Here is a 17,160-nt window from a genome sequence, read left to right as displayed (position 1 = left end):
CGCTCAACATTATTTTCTGCGCCTTCGACTTGTGAGACGGAAATTACCCATAGGCATATTTACCAATCAAAAAAATGTTAGCTGCCATGGACTAATTGAGAGGGGGGTCATTGGCTAATTGAGAGGGGGGTACAAAATGGGAGCCAGTTGCCCATCCCTGTTCTAAGGCGTAAAAATAACAGTGCCTTTGTGTCTGACAGGATATCAATTACTGGGTCGAAGCAGCTATGGCAACAATATGTCTGTGAATAATATTTCGAATATTGAGGGATTTTAGCATACAGGCAACTCAGTGACGGACTCGGCATCATTTCATAGCAAATCAATAATCCAAGCCCCAGTTGGACGAATCGATTTCTGCAACCTTTTTAAAAGCAAGTGGCCAATTAGATTGTGAGTACATCTCTTCCCACCCTTCCTGCATGGTTCAGCTGTGACTAGAGCCGAAACCCGCCCGTTCCAAGCCCAAACAGTGAACAGACACTGACCGTTGTGTCCACCACAAAGCCGTATCTTCCTCCTTCCTCTCCTTCTCCATCGCATAGCTTCTTCTCTCTCCTCCAATCAGCGTTCTATAATTACCGAGAACCCCCTCCCCCCTCTCTTTCGCATCCGACACCACGTGATCATAACCAGACCTGTAACCTGCTGCTGGTGGGCGCAACGCGGAATCCAGAGAGATGAGGAGGCGAGCGCAACAGACAAACTCACTGCGCGTCTGAACACAACTACGAGGGGAGCGCTTGTCAAGGAAGCCCGTGGCATTTCTGGATATTACTAGGACGTCTCCGTATCGAAACCGAGTGATATAAACATTATTTGTTTCAATTCCTTCCACCAACCCCCTTTTTCCATCTTTATTTTCTCTCCTCATCGTTGAGCATCCTTCCTCTACCTGCCTGCCCGTCCTCTTTCACTGGTTTACCTGACTAACTTTCCCCTTGACACCATCCCACACACCCTCCATTGCCCGCCCCCTCCCCCCACCAGACCTTTTCAGTCGAACCCCCTTCATATTGTAGCTGCGCCACCTCGAATCGGGCGGAACCCGTTGGTTACTCTACAGCACTTAATGGGGCACGCTTTCTTGCACGGAAGATGTCCCTTTCTTGGTCACTGAGCGCCCCGGTGAAACAGCCAACGTCTGGACCGGAGTTGTTGGTGCGTGTCTGCCTCTTTTGCCCAGCTCGCTTGTGTTGTCGGGGTACGCCGCTGAACTGAGATGGGTCTATCGGTGGCGGCGGCGGCACTACAGGAGCCCCGACGCCCGCACCAGTGGAGCCGGACAGTGGGAGATTGGGTCTGGATCACCGTCGTTTCGTTTTTAGCCACTTTACCTGTAGAGCAACTTTGCGCTTTCCCGTCATCCCTCAGCGACTGTCAGACGCCTACCGGCTGGAACTGCTCTGGTAAGAAAGCCAAGGACTCGGGGGCATTTCTTTGGGCTACATTATCTCCCGTCTGTCTGTTCTGTCTGCCTGTTCCAGATGTTCGCAATGGTACGCAGGGCGGCTGATAGTTTTTGTGGTAAACGGTAATAGAAGTCCTAATGCATATGGAAATTTGGGGTGGACAGGCTGATACATTATCGAGGGCATTGTCTGCAAGTAGCATCGTTTGGGTTTTACAGTAAAACCTGATTCCAAATAGCCAAGGAGTGAGGATGGTCATCAGCCCTCGAGAATTTCAGGGTTGCCTAAAGGTCCCATTATATTATAATACGCTATGACTTTATCATCGACAACATACACATCCATTTATTCGCAATTTTCTTCTGATTTACCAAAGTGGCACATTGATGTAAATGTCCATGAAATTAAATGTTTACCTTTCTTGCATTGTTTCGCTTAGAAATCAATTAATTAGCCATATTTGGCTATTATTATGAGCCTGTTATTATTATAACTAGCCTATTTTATTATTATTATTAGTCACTGTTGTTGCGGAAGAATTTGCGCGGTGCAATGTTTAATTGCAGTTATTTCTCAACATAGGTTCCTCACTTGAGGAATTCAAGTGCCACATTCTAGTTTATATTTTAGACTCCCCAAGAGTCTACAGTGGTCTGAAATCCTCCTATACACTTCTATCAATGTCTCCAAGTGTATGTTTAATTCATTTTAATAACGCATGGATAACGTATTATTTCTTAACTTGTGAGCAATTGGAAATGTCACCAAAGACAATATTTAATCCATTGCATGCACTACAATGCATTTATTTGTTCACTATAGGCTTCTACAAACCATTTCAATTGTGTAATCTATAGATTACCAGAATACAGCTAGCCTATTTGTCTGTTCTTTAGCCTACTATACGGCGAAATATAGCCTTTTCTTTTAATCTACCTGGGGCTGTTCCGTTACCTGCAGGAGTTTCATTTAGTGCTACCCGGAATATGAACCTTACATATTTTTTTTATAGCCCGGTGTAATGTAAACTTGTTTTCCATTTTCTGTGCCAAACCGATAAAAACATGGTCGCGAGGCTGTAAAGCACGTTCGCGCGACAGCCTGCCTTTGTAAATCATCTGACTGTGCCGTCGTAGATTTTCTGTCGCGTTTCTAAATTTGAATCCTAAAATAGCCTCAACCCTTTACCCCACATTTGAGAACAGTAGGCCTGAGTGCTAGAGCATTATTCAATACCCACTGATTTTGCATCGTGCAATTATCACTGTTATTTTGCCTGTAGCTTACATAAAATGCAAAATGATTGTGATGACAATTTATTATTTTCGTTAATCCATACACTTGGACCTGTAGCCTTCAACTAATTTTCTTCATAAGCATATGCATGTACTTGAGAAAAGCACTCTACTAACCCCCAGTCCAATTACCCATCAGGTTGCTTATTATCACACAAGAAATGTAGATAAGCAAATAGAACATTCTTGCTAAAAAATACAGTGTCTAACAAACTTTGCATTTAAGTGGAAATGAATGCAGAGCACTACCTGAAAATGGTAGGCTGCAAGGTCTGAATGCTTAAAAGCCAACATTAAATATTTGGCCAACATTGCCAGAGTAACAGGTTACGATGGCAATCTTGGGACCAGGGGACTAAATATGCTATCCTGAATGCGTTTTATGTCCCATTTCCTCAGCCAGTGAGGAATGACTTGAGTGCGTCCCAAATGGCACCGTATTCTCTATGTAATACACTATGTTTGACCAGGGCCCTTAGGGCTATTGTCAAAAGTAGTGCACTATATAGGGAATAGGGTGTCATTTGGGACATATGCTTGGTAGCTAAGCTATTACTGAACCGCTGTAGATAATTAGGTCAAAACTCTGTCATTTATCAACCCCGGTTTGCATCCCTCGTTTATCTCTAATGGTCTGGACTAGACTTAAGAGACTTATTTTAGTCTTATTGCCTTTTCACATCCTGAATGTCTATCTTATTAATGGATTCATATAACTAGTTTCACTTTGTTTTTTAGGGTCTAAACTTTGTGACTGTGGTGTGTGTGTGTGTGTGTGTGTGTGTGTGTGTGTGTGTTCATAGGCCTAACCAACATGGTCAAGTTCATTGAAGGTAATTGTGAGGGTGAATGCGTTGTTGTTGATGATGATGAAGAGTAGGTGTCCCCCACTCAAAGCCACATGATCCTCTTAGGGGCTGTGTCTGAGCTTTTATCCCTCCCAACATGAAAATGTAACAAGTGACACATTGTCCATTATGAACATGAATGGTCATCCACAATGATGCAAAACACTGAAACATAAATAGCAGCTGGACTCAATGGAAGCCGCCTTCCTCGTCATGGTCTATATAAACTAATGATATAATGAATGGATGTTTTCAACACCATGTCCGTGGCTGCTTTGACATGACAGTGAAAATACTTTGATTGCAAAGCAGGAAATGCATTATTTGTCATCATATCCTACTTTAATGGTAATATAAATAATAATAATATATGCCATTTAGCAGACGCTTTTATCCAAAAGGTGTGTGTGTCTCTGGTGTCAAACACACATTGTGTCTATTGGTGCAGGTTATTATCGTGTAATTACCATTTTACCATGTCAATTCTGATTTTAGGATGATCTTATCTGAAATACCCATGACACAGTCTTCAATAGAGATTGTGGACTAAAACCTATTAGGAGAATAATTCCATCAACCTGGGCCTCGTTTCACAGATATGTTTTTAAAATTTGTGTTCATAGCTAGATCCAAATGAAGTTACATCTTTAGCAATTGAGCTGTTTCCCTAAAGACGTAAAACACTGTTGCTCTAAAACTGACCAACGAAACGTAACTCTCTGTGAATATGAAGTCATTGGTTTAATAAGAGGCAACGTTTGCAGATATTTCCACAAGCTGGTGAGACTCTCTTGAGTTTATACAGTCAGTGTTTATATTGCACTTCATTATTAACCACCGTTGTAAAAAAAACTAAAAAATCATTGAACGCGAGAAACCACATCCAATAGAATTATCAGTGGCCCAAGGTCAACAGAATCTCTGGATAGAGGTGGAAAATCCTTCTCTTCACAAGCTGCCCCACATACATTATACACAGAAAAAGATAGCTGAAATCAGGAGATTGGGAATTATGTGACGAGAAAGGCCCAATATCATCTAATCGAAACAGGATAAAAAATTGCTAGGTTTACAGATGTAGGATATTAATTTGATCATCCCGTTGCAGGATAACTTTCCTGCTATGCAGGAAATGTAAAACGTGCAGTTTATTTGCAGTTTAAATGGACTTCTGAACTTTGTTTCCATTTAGAAATTTTAGACTTGATTTTCCCTTACAAAAATGTTTGTTAATTATAATCCACATAATTCACATTTCCTGTTGCTACAGGATTATTTTCATGCTGTAGCAAACAGGCTGAAATTAAGATCCTAGATCTGTAATTGTTGACTGCTTGCCTCCAGCAACCTTTCAAACAGGCCTTTTTGGATGTATAAATCACCGTAGATTAACTAATGGCCATGACCTGAGTTCCCCCTTTCATTTACACATGAGAGATCAGAAAGAGTGCTCTTGAACACATAAATCCCCCGCTCTTTGCAATGCTTGTTACCACTAACAAGCAATGGTTCTCTTACAGGAGAAACAATTCAAAACTGTAGCCAGGAACTATGACATACTTGACGTAAGAATGAGGTCAAAGAAGAGTCTCACCCTTGCTGTTGTTCTGTTCTACATTTCTAATTTATTCCTTCTTTTTTTGACCAACACAAGGCTTGAAAACAGGGAATGTCCTATAGAGCTATCTGGCTCTATGTGACAGATGCAGTTCCACGTATGTTGGTGACGCATTGGGCTGTGGAGAAATTGCTTTGGGTTGCATAAGTGCTTTGCTTGCCATCTTAATAGTTGTCATATAAACATCACCTTTTGCATATTTGATGTTTGCCAGCTTGTTTTGGTAAATTATTTAGTTCACTGTTATCTCCTCCTTTAACAGTGGGTGGGGCATAGGAAGTACAAATAGTCTTGGCCTCTGACATGGCATATTTTGCAGCTAAGAGCACATTAGGCCTGGAGCAATATACAGATGTAGGATCTTAATTCGACCAGTATTGTCACAGCAAAATAATCCTGCAGCAACAGGATTTTAACGTTAAGCCCATAATGTTGTTTGATGGGTGGTTAAACTATAAGCTGGCCAAAATGAGGCTGCATGAAAAGTGCAATACTGTTAATATAACTGTGTGTTAGTGTGGGTTTTCAGTGAATTTATGTAAATCACGAAGCTCATCTGCAATTCTCAGCAACAACAGAGTGATCAAATTAAGATCCTACATCAATTTTTTATCTTGTGGAGGTGCCGGTGGGGCTCCAACTAGTGTTGCTCTGGTAAATAATGGCCTGATGGAAACAAAGCACCCCCTCACATGATTGGTTCATAGTTCAACGACTGCATTAGCAGCTCACTATGTGTAAATGTATGTATATGGGTGGGTATTTTCACACAATTCTGGTTTAGGCATGCTTGTGAGTGGTTAAGGTAATGGTTAGCGTAGGGGTTAGTATATAAACACGTCTGCATTCGACCAACTACCACTTGTGGCCTTCAAGTCCTGTGCGTGAAACGCTCGGCCGCCCCAACCTACCAACCTGCTCACCAATTCCTGTAATGACTATTGCTGCATTTTCTAAGAATGGCAATATGTTTAAAGACACACAAACTGACCTTCCCATAGACTCACTTCGAGGCAAGCAACACTGAACCATGCATGAAAGCACCAGCTGTTCCGGACGACTGTGTGATCACGCTTTCTGTATCCAATGTAAGACCTTTTAAACAGGTTAACATTCACATGGCCAGACGGATTACCAGGACACGTACTCGGAGCATGCGCTGACCAGCCAGCAAGTGTCTTCACTGACATTTTCAACCTCTCCCTGAACCAGTCTGTAATACCCACGTTTCAAGCAGACCATGATAGTTCCCGAGCTCAAGAACGCCAAGGTAACCTGTCTAAATGACTATCGCCCCGTAGCCAAGAAATGCTTTGAAAGGCTGGTCTTGGCTCACATAAGGATAGGCAACAACACGTCTGCTACGCTGATCCTCATCAGTGAGGCCCCTCAAGAGTGTGTGCTTAGTCCCCTCCTGTGCTCCCTATTCACCCACGACTGCGTGGCCAAACACGATTCCAACACCATCATTAAGTTTGCTGATGACACAACAGTGGTAGGCCTGATCACCAACAACGATGAGATAGCCTATAGGGAAAAGGTCAGAGACCTGGTAGTGTGGTTCCAGGACAACAACCTTTCCCTCAATGTGAGCAAGACAAAGGAGCTGATCGTGGGCTATCGGAAAAGGCGGGCCGAACAGGCCCCCATTAACATCGACAGGGCTGTATTGGAGATGGTCAGGAGCTTCAAGTTCCTCGTTGTCCACATCACTAAGGACTTATCACGGTCCAAACACACCAACACAGTCATGAAGAGGGTATACCAACACCTCTCCCCCTCAGGAGGCTGAAAAGATTTGGCATGGGCCCTCAGCACACTGGGCCCTCAGATCCTCAAAGAGTTATACAGCTGCACCATTGAGTGCATCTTGACTGGCTGCATCACCGCTTGGTATGGCAACTGCTCGTCATCCGACCACAAGGCGCTACAGAGTGTAGTGCGAACGGCCCAGTACATCACTGGGGCCAAGCTTCCTGTCACCCAGGACTTCTATACCAGGCGGTGTCAGAGGAAGGCCCAAAAAATTGTTAAAGTCTTTATCCACACAAGTCACAGGGTGTTCTCTCTGCCACCACATGGCAAGCGGTATCGGAGCGCTAAGTCTTGGACCAAAAGGTTCCTGAACAGCTTCTACCCCAAATTCATAAGACTGCTGAACAGTTAATTAGATTTTCTGCTTTTCACCCCCTACCTACATGTACATAGTACTTCAGTCAATCACCTAATCAAACCTACATGTACATATGACATATGAATCAATCACCCCAATTACCTCGTACCCCAGCACACTGACTCGGTACCGGTACTCCTTGTATATAGCCTGTATGTAGCCTTGCTATTGTTATTATATTGTGTTACTATGATCTTTTTATCTATTCGTTAATCTTCTTACTTTTTAACTGTATTGTTGGGAAAGGGCTCGTAAGTAAGCATTTCACGGTAAAGTCTTCACTTGTTGTATTCAGCACGTGACAAATAAAACATTTGATTTCAATTCATTTGTTACCTGAGTGTTTTTTGCAGTTAGCAAATGTTAGCTACAAGCAGCTCACCGATTCATATTGTTCCCGAAGGCAGTAGTGTATCACAGGTTCAAAAAACACTGAGCAACAACGAGAACTGTTACTGCTACTGTACCTGAAATTCTAGGCTGGACCAACCCATAAATGTCTGTCAGGGAGACACTACCTCACGCCTGCACATACTTTATGAATTGTACCTTTAGTTTTCCAGGTTGGCCTATATATTTGAGTCTTGTTAATTTGTGATTTTCCAGAAATCCAAGAATGTCTCAAAAAGAAACACCGCAAGTTCTGAGATTCAATGTCTTTTGAAAAAAAAACGTGTTTCTCACCCACTCTTTTTTCTTTCCGTTTTTTCAGAGAATAAGTGGATTGCAATACTTTCAGCCTAGAACTGAGAACACAAGACACTTTCGGCTTCACTACTGAATGTCCTAGATGTTGGCAGTCTGTAGCTCTGACTGTGTCTTTGAGTCTATGGCTTTGGGTCTGACTGTGCAGTAATTTATCTGATTATGTAACTGCTATGACTGTGACTTGCTTTTTGTGTCTGACAGTCAGCAAAGCACAGCTATTGAGTCTGTATTCATATCTGGTATCTATTTGACTCTTTGGTCCACATTCATTCACAGATAAATGCAGACTGCATTGCGGTTGCACTCACGAGCATTAAAACCACCACACCTCACAAGCTGTAGAAACTACTTGTCATACAAGCTGTCCCATCACCCTTACGGACATTGTCATTAGATGTTGACACATAACCACACCTGTCCTTAAAGTTGAAATCTGTTTCGGTGAAAGTGCCACGTCCATTTGCGATATTACAAAAACGTTTCTTCAAATATCGAACAATGTTTTTTTCCCCTCGAACATCATTGTACATCACTGCACGCGTGATAAAACAGAGTATGTAGTGCGATTTTTATTTTATTTTTTGTTACGTTGTTGGATGCTCATCTCCTCCTTTTCAAAAACAAAACAATAACAAATGATCTGGGGTGGATCTCAGCTTTAAAATACAGCAAAACGTTCTGACTAAACCTACAGTGGCGTTTACATTCATCTGAGATTGATTGTTACTGTCTTTGTGCCTTTTCATATGACATTTACTATTTCATCAATTTACAGTCAACAAATGAAGTGTAGTAATTGCTCCCTAATTGTAATTTGAAAAATTTATATTTTTATTGTCATGTTTATCTTTCAAAATGTTGTCCTGCAAACAGTTGGGATTTTTCAAGGGAATTTTTCTACAATTGTCTGTTTAATATGCCTATAATGTATATAAACATATGTACAGTACTCCTACACTAAGTTATATATTATTTCATATATTGATCTTAATGTGGTGCCACTTCTAAAGGCAGTTTATTGCATTCCAAGAGCTATTTTTGACAAGTAGGATACATTACCTCTCTAAACTCCTGGGGCACTGCTCATGTGCCACATTTGACACCTGCTTAGTAAATCCTTATGCAACTTGCATGCCATGTATTCTAGCATATTACCCAAGGAAACACAACTTGAAGTGATTTAGGCTAATTGTTTTCTGTCAGCGGTAGAAGAGAAACAGCTCTATCTTTGAGGGTGGGTCAAGTTGATGTTTCAAAGGCGTGTTTTTGAGGTGATTTTGGATTACTTAGCAGATTTTGAGATGTATGCTATTTTAGGACAATTTTGTTGGAATTGGCTGGTGCTATTTTTCCCATTCCTTCCGTATATTCTGGATAGCCTATGGGTGATTCCCCACGAAACTAGAACAAAAAAGACCATGAACATTTAATCAATAGAAGGTTCCTTTGGAGGAAGGATTGTTGACATACATTTGACATTTGTATCTTGAAGCATAATTGAGAAATTATTAATTGAAGTTGGAACATTTATGACATTTTGGCCATACCCAGGCCTCCTTTAAGACTCATAATGTTTCATCTGTAGGTGCTACAAAGCAAACATTGGTGTCATATGATTAGTATTTTATTTTCAATAATAATTTTCTTACATTTATGAAAATGTAATAATATAAACATGAATATAGATTTTTTTATTTGGCAAATTATTGTATATATTGTTGAACATAATATACTCTATAGGAATATCAAAGTTTCAGAGTGGGATCTATGATAGTTTTAAAGTTATGGCCCATTTTATACAGAGACATTTGCTTAGTTGGCAATGTAACCAATCACAGGCCTCCTTTTACCACCAGCAGAGGGTGACCATTTTGAATCCATTTTCACATTCACTCTGTTGGAAATGCTTACAAATTGGATCATAATTCTACAAGTAACAAGAGATCCCACTCTGGAACTTTGATATGCCCATAGAGTATATAATGTTCAATTATATATATATATATAAAATGTGACAAATCAAAAATGATATGTTTTCAATATTCATGTTTATAATTTTCAATACTCATAAATCAATCGAAGATGAAACATTATGGAGTCTTAAAGGAGGCCTGGGTCAGGCAAAAAAGTGACAAATATTCCAACTTCAATTATTTCTCAACTATGCTTTAAGATACAAATGTCAAATATGTGTCAACCTTTTTCTTTTGTTCTAGTTTTGTGAGGAATCACCCCAACTGTATATGGCAAAAATACCATGGGATCGCCTGAATTTAGAACACTCCCAAGGTTTGAAAAGGCTGACAAGTTTAATTTTGGAGTATTGTATCCTTTAAGTGGGCATTTCTAAAGACTTGTTGGTGAATAAGGTTTCCGGGACTAAACAGGCTATTGTTAGTGTGCTGGGAACACGTGAACACCTCTGTTTCTTTCCAAGAAGTGAATTAGCCTGTAGCATGACTGCTACCATTCCTCTCCGCGTGAGTGTCACCCATGTGTCAGCCCCTTGCCACTTTCCCAGGGCCCTCGTCTCATAAGTGCTTCAGTACAGCAGCCATATAATCCAAGTGTCACTCCGACGTCCATACTGCTGCTTCTGGCTGTATGATTATGTGGCGCCGCTAAGAGCTAACACTTGCTGCCCATTAAGAACCCATGTGAATAGCAGGTTGGCTATTTTAGCATGCTAGACTCCTTTCCTCTGAGCAATGAGCACCATCCAGAGAAGAGAGCTTTTAGGCTGATGGCAGGAGAGTTGGGCAGCACTCGGGACAGAAGTGCCGTCGTAATGTTTAATCCATCACCTTACTACCCATCCCCTCTTGAAAACAACATTGTCATGTAGCTGGCTAACAATCAACAACACATTAATTGCTGAGCTTTTAGAGGCCAAGTGCATGACTCAGATTATTGCTGTTTTCATTTTATTTTGGAAGAAATGTCAAGCAGAAATTGCTCATATGACTAAATTGGCCTTCTATTTGAGTAAAACATATCAAAAAGTGATAGCTTAGGTTATGCATAACTACATTGAATCCTCTTTCAAAAATGTTGAGAATCTCTTATCTTTAATCTCAAAACGTGAAACACACGCATAGATGAAAATGTATATTTAGTGTGCAGGTACTGTACATGAATGACATGAATGTCAATTGTCCAACATTTCTGAGCTAACTCGAACTAAGTTTGTATGACAAAAATGAGTGAATGGTGTACACAACACAAAAGAAGGCCAAGCCTAATTACCTATTAATGCAGGTTTTATGTATTATAATGAGGATAACCATCATCCTCTTTTTCTCTGGAAGAGCCTCCACTTCACTCTACCTAACTTTGTTTTCATCCCAAATAATAGCTCCTTTTTTGTCAATGTGTTGTATAAAAGACTACGCCTTCTCAGTTTCAAATGGACGCTTTTAAGACCACTTTAACATGCGGGTGCTATTTGTAAGCAATGTGCTCAGGTAAAATAATAGCCTGGAGCTTTCTGTCCTGTTTCATGCCCATGAGACTGCTTGATTCAATTTGGGATGCTTCGTCTGAGTCATTTGATATACCTAATTCAGACTGAATTGTATAAAATCCAACATTACGTCCCAAATGGCACCCTATTCCCTATACAGTGCATTACTTTTGACAAGAGCCCAATAGGCCCTGGTCTAAAGTAGTGCAATTTAAAGGGAATAGCGTGCCATTTGGGATGCACCCACCCTACTGGGCACTGACGTCAATTCAACGTCTATCCGACAGTGGTTCAACGTTATGTCATTCAAATGACGTGGAGACAATATTGATTAAATCAGTGTGTGCCCAGTGGGGCAGTGTCCTTTTTGCCTCCTCGGGACAATGCCTGGGGTCAACCTTGTTGTATAAAGACAGACAGAACGTCCTTCCCTAAAGACAAAGACAGACTATGTTGTTATAAAATGTAGCATGACTAATGGAAGACATTGATTTCTCCAGTCCCCACTGGGCACAAACATCAATTCAACATCTAGTCCACGTTATTTACATGTGGAAACAATGTTGATTCAACCAGTGTGTGGATCATTTGTACGGTTGTTTTTCCAATGGACTTTTTTTTGCAATGGTATATGTTTAATTGGATTATAACAAAATGTATCCCTTACTGAAAGATTAGTGGAATCTGTGTGGGTAGCTGGACAGGTAGGATGACTGACAGTGAGGGTGAACAGGTGGTCACGGGTCAGGTGACAGAGGAATGGATGAGACTGAGGCAGGAATTCCTTTAACCATAAAGTGGTATATTTACTGAGTAGTCTGTGTTGCATAACAAAGGAAACAGAATAACGTGTATCCAATCAAATCCATCATCACAAAGATCTAATCATAACATTCTTTCATTATGAACATCATTTAGGGAATTCAACAATCCAGTTCATTAATAAGTCAATAGGAATCATCGGTGAGTAATTTAGGCTCGTAACTATTTATCAGAAATCATGAAAGAATAATTCAAACACTGATCGGTTATTCAATCTATAATCGCCATTATCAGTGCCGATCAGTTCAACAAACAATTACTTTATTATTTCACCCTTTCAAGTGTCTTCATGTGTACACGGAATTTCATTACATATTAACCATACCAATTGCATAATTGGCCTATGATGATCCGTAGGGCCGGAATCATTGACCATTCACATTAAACAAAATGTTTGAAGCGTGCGCTCCAAGCCACGCGATAATAACTTCAAACAACAACTGATGGCCCACTCTCCCGATCGCAACAGATAGTTCAGATGAAAGTTCAGATGAAAGTTCAGATGAAAGGTAACAGAGTCGGTGGACTTACGTGGATTCATGGACGCACAGAACTTCTGGATTTGACAGAGTGAAGGAAGAGAAAGCAGCGCGATCAGGCGATGGTGATTTCCTCCTTTTATGGAGTGGAGATCTGTCGGATATTTCCACCTGACCTAATTAAAGCGCCCCTGGCCCAGCTGAGTAAGTGGCAATGAATTAAAGGATTATTCCACCAACTCCATGGGCTTTTTCTACAGCCACCCCGGAAATTGGTTCATTTCCACACTCCTCAAAAAAGGCTCATTGCTCCCCGTCCTCTGTCATCTCAGGGAGAGGAATTAGTCGGGCAACTGGCCGGATATATGTCCGGTTCTTTACCTGGATCTCCACCGATCTAACACGACCATCGGTCCCAGGCATGATCTTAGTGATACGGCCCACAGGCCAGGAGGCTCGAGGCAGCTGAGGGTCCACCATCATTACCACTTGGCCAGTTTCCAGGCTGGCCATTGATAATAACTTCAAAGCTGTTATTGGTGCCATTCAGTAGGTGTTCTAATGTTAGGAAGTCTTATTCAACCAAAAATATTTTAATCTCAATGCGACTGTACACTCTTCAAAAAAAGGTAGAATAACTCTTTTGGGTTCCATGTACAACCCTCTGTGTAAATGGGACAGTAGAAGAAACTTTTTAGAGAATAGGGTGCCATTTTTGCAACTTTTGCTTCAGTATGTTTATGCATTCAGCTAAAGTTTTATGTTTTGTGTTTTTACATGGCAGGTTTTGATGACCGGGATACAGACCTCTTTTTGTGTGACACCAACACCTGCAAGTTTGACGGAGAGTGTCTAAGAATTGGAGAGACAGTGACGTGCATCTGCAACTTCAAGGTAAGACACTGTTCAATGTTTTATTCTCAGAAAAATGTTTTGAGAAAAAGTTGCATATTCTTCTGTTCATATGCAGAGGTCGTTATAAAATGGCATATTATTATTGCAACCTCATTTGGTTGTAGAATTATTTTCATGGTGGGGATGCCTGTTTGTTGTTTTTCAAACGAAGGAGTGGGCCTTTAATGTAACAAAAATTTAATTTAAACATTTGTGTTTTGTAGTCTACACCAGTGTTTCAACATCCTTAGTGCTTCGACTCAGAAATGTGCTTTTATAACTCGCTGATTGGTGGCTGGACACCAAAACCCACTAGCTATCAAGAGGGAGGGGACTACGATGTATAGTGAAGACATAATTTACCGCTTCTCATAAAATCGAATGTCACTCTCAATCATGGTGGCTGTTTTATGCATTCCACTTCATTGATGGTATAGCCATTGACAACACACAGATTTAAATACCCTTATTAATAACATAAATCCAGTGAATGATGCTGTACTTTACGGCTTATGCTTCAGTTTATTACCAATCTATAACAAAAATGCAACAAACCAGCCATCCATTGATTGATTTTTTTGTATTGCTTTTACCTCATTCAAACAAATATGCTCTATATTACCTACATAAATTAAGATACTGAGATAAAGCACATGGATATGCCTAATGCGTTTCAGCTCGATGCTCTCATGTCCAATCCTGCGAGCTTATCAGCACATCCAGCGCCAAAGCTTGCTTTTATCTCAATTTTGTACTTCCCTGGGAGCGAACATTAGTAGAAGCGCACAGATAAATGACATTACCTCTCCATTTCTCATCCCCGAGATCTCGCACTGATAGTGGCTGTCATTCGGGACAGAGCTCTCTCTGTGAAGCTTAGCAAGAGGCGGTTAACACCGCTTTCATGTCATACTGACTTAATGCTGGTGTGGCCTTGGGTCACGGCCTGCCGTGGCATCCTGTGTCTCATGGACAGGACGGGACCTGACGCCAATGCGCTTAAACCTACTAGCCGTCATGTCTTTATTCCATTAAGCGCAGTAATTCAGCAAAATGTATCCTCTTATGGGGGGACTGTGTCTGAGGGAGGCTGTGTACTCCCCAACCCCTAATGTCCTAGCATGCACAAACATGCATTAGTGTGCAGGCACACACACGCACACACACACACTTTCAGCCCTTGAGGGGTTACGTGCAGTATAGTTGAGAGGAGGAAGTGGGTTTGATCTGCGAGAATCAATGGATGCTATTCAACGGCAGGATGCCCATTCAGCAGCTGTGTTAGATAGCTAGTCAACCCACGCTGCCCGTGTGTGAGTGTGTGTACACACGTTTCTGTGTATGCGTGTGTAGCTAAAGCTTCATGCTCATGTGATTCTTGGACATGCTGTGAAATATCTTGTTATCGTTTAATGACACTTGAACTGGGCTCTCTTATCTGTGTTTAATTGGTGGGTTGTTGTGCTCACTGTACATTTTTTGTATGTCCTTGAATGAATGTAATGTAGTATTTTGTCTTGAGTCATGCTTGGATTTTTGGTTGAAGGTCATTTGTCATCCATCCGTATTGGCTTATGACTCACTTTCTAGCACCTCAGTATTTATTTTCTCCAAAATTATATTGTGATAACGGCTCCGGCTTGCTCTTCAAGATGTAGTTTTGACCCTGTCTGTAATGTGTTCTGTAACTCCATAAAACGTGGGGTTGTGCCATTTTCTCTGCTGTAATACATTGGATGTCATGCCATGATGTTGCTGTAATTTTCTCTAATATCTGCCCATGACTGTCTTTCAAGCAGTTTAATGGCATTCTGTGTATCAGTCCACAATGTTGCTTTTATTTCCTCTAATATCAGGTTGTTACTGGTCACTCAACATTTTGATGTCATTCTCCTTCCAATGTTAGGTTGTGATGAGATTCAGACTTCTGTGGATGTGAGAGTGGGAAAGGAGAGCATCTCCTTCTTAGCTCTCAGAGCAAACTACCAGATATCACTCTCGTACACACACACTCAAATACACATGCATATGCACACACACACACACACACACACACACACACACACACACACACACACACACACACACACACACACACACACACACACACACACACACACACACACACACACACACCTTAAATACACACACACTGAAGGACCGTAGCTATGCCACGGAGCAGTCCCAAGTGGCATTCGGGAGGCCATTATCAGAGCATTCCTGATGGAGACCTTGTTCCATATATTTGTATGCATTTATGATACTTTAATCTGGGGCCATGTGAACCGTCTGGGAAGGAGACATACAGTCCATAGAGCCGTACGTTTGTCAGGAAGTGGCTAAGTATAGCTAAATATTTTCTAAGACAACTTTTATTGGGAGTTGTTACACCAACACCTCCTATTGGCAGAGGTAGGTATCGTCACTAACGTGAAATGACAGGACGATGGATAATACATGATACAATATGTTTAATCTCCCCTCTTTCCTTCCTTCTTTCCATCCAACCCCGCTTATCTGTTGCTCCACTCCCTCCCTTATACCTTCCACTGACTCTCTACCCCCTACCTCTTTACCTCTCTCTCCCTCTCTCTACGTCTGCCTCTATCTATATATTGTCTATTCTCCCTGCAGCTTCTACTCTCCTACTCCTTTCTCACAGATGTGGTGTTCCTCTTATCTGTATTGCATTAGTAGTGGGTCTCTGGACCTGCAAGCCCTCAGACTTCCCTTGGGCTCTACTGTCATAGTGTGCTGCAAAGCTGACTTCTACCTTTGCATGACGAATGTGCCAATTAAAATCAGCGTGAAGAAGAGTCCAGTACCAGCGGCAGCTCCCTGAGCTGTGCCTTTGTCTTTGTGAGCAGACTGTGTGAGCTGATGCAGGTTGAGTGAAGGGCAACGTCGATAGATGGGCACTCCTGTAGTGTCCAGCAACACATGATGTTTTAGGGCCTGGAAATGGAGCCTGAAGGCCAGAAGGGAAGTCCGTTGGTGTATAACGTGATGCTACTTTAATTAGTGTTGTCACGATAACATTTTCCTAACGATACGATACCAGGCCAAGTATCATGATACCAAGTAGTACCACGAGGAAAAACTTCTGTGGCCTAGTGTCCTGTTCGCCCCGTCCCCTGGACGCTTGTTTCCATTTTCTAAACGTTATGTGCATGTCCTACACAAAAAACCAGCCACTGATATTCACACTTATACTCAATACAACACATACGGAATTTAACTTCACTCTGTATAATAGAATACTGCATAGAATGGCTAATCTGCTCATATTTACAAAGGTCTACCTGTGATTTGGCTGGAGGAACAGGAGGAAGGAATATACATGCATAATGATCTGCAGGTTATTGTGGCAGTAAGGGGAAAACACTGCATGAAACCTTCTACTCTTCAGTTAACACACAGACACACACACACTCTCCCTCCCTCACAC

General features: G+C 41.4%; 1 protein-coding gene across 1 annotated transcript in view; it reads left to right on the top strand.

Moving 5' to 3' along the window:
* Window positions 1-484: 484 nt before the first annotated feature.
* The window catches only part of tmeff2a (transmembrane protein with EGF-like and two follistatin-like domains 2a), a 196,949-nt gene continuing 180,273 nt past the window's right edge, over window positions 485-17,160 (top strand). Inside the window, exons 1-2 of the mRNA XM_014163911.3 lie at window positions 485-1,409; window positions 13,603-13,712. Of these exons, the coding sequence (XP_014019386.1) occupies window positions 1,223-1,409; window positions 13,603-13,712 (297 nt within the window). The 5' untranslated portion in view covers window positions 485-1,222. The remainder of the gene's footprint in view (window positions 1,410-13,602; window positions 13,713-17,160) is intronic.

Source organism: Salmo salar, chromosome 21 (assembly GCF_965601325.2).
Source record: "Salmo salar chromosome 21, fSalSal1, whole genome shotgun sequence".
NCBI classification, from domain to species: domain Eukaryota; kingdom Metazoa; phylum Chordata; class Actinopteri; order Salmoniformes; family Salmonidae; genus Salmo; species Salmo salar.
This window is presented reverse-complemented; position numbering and strand designations above follow the sequence as displayed.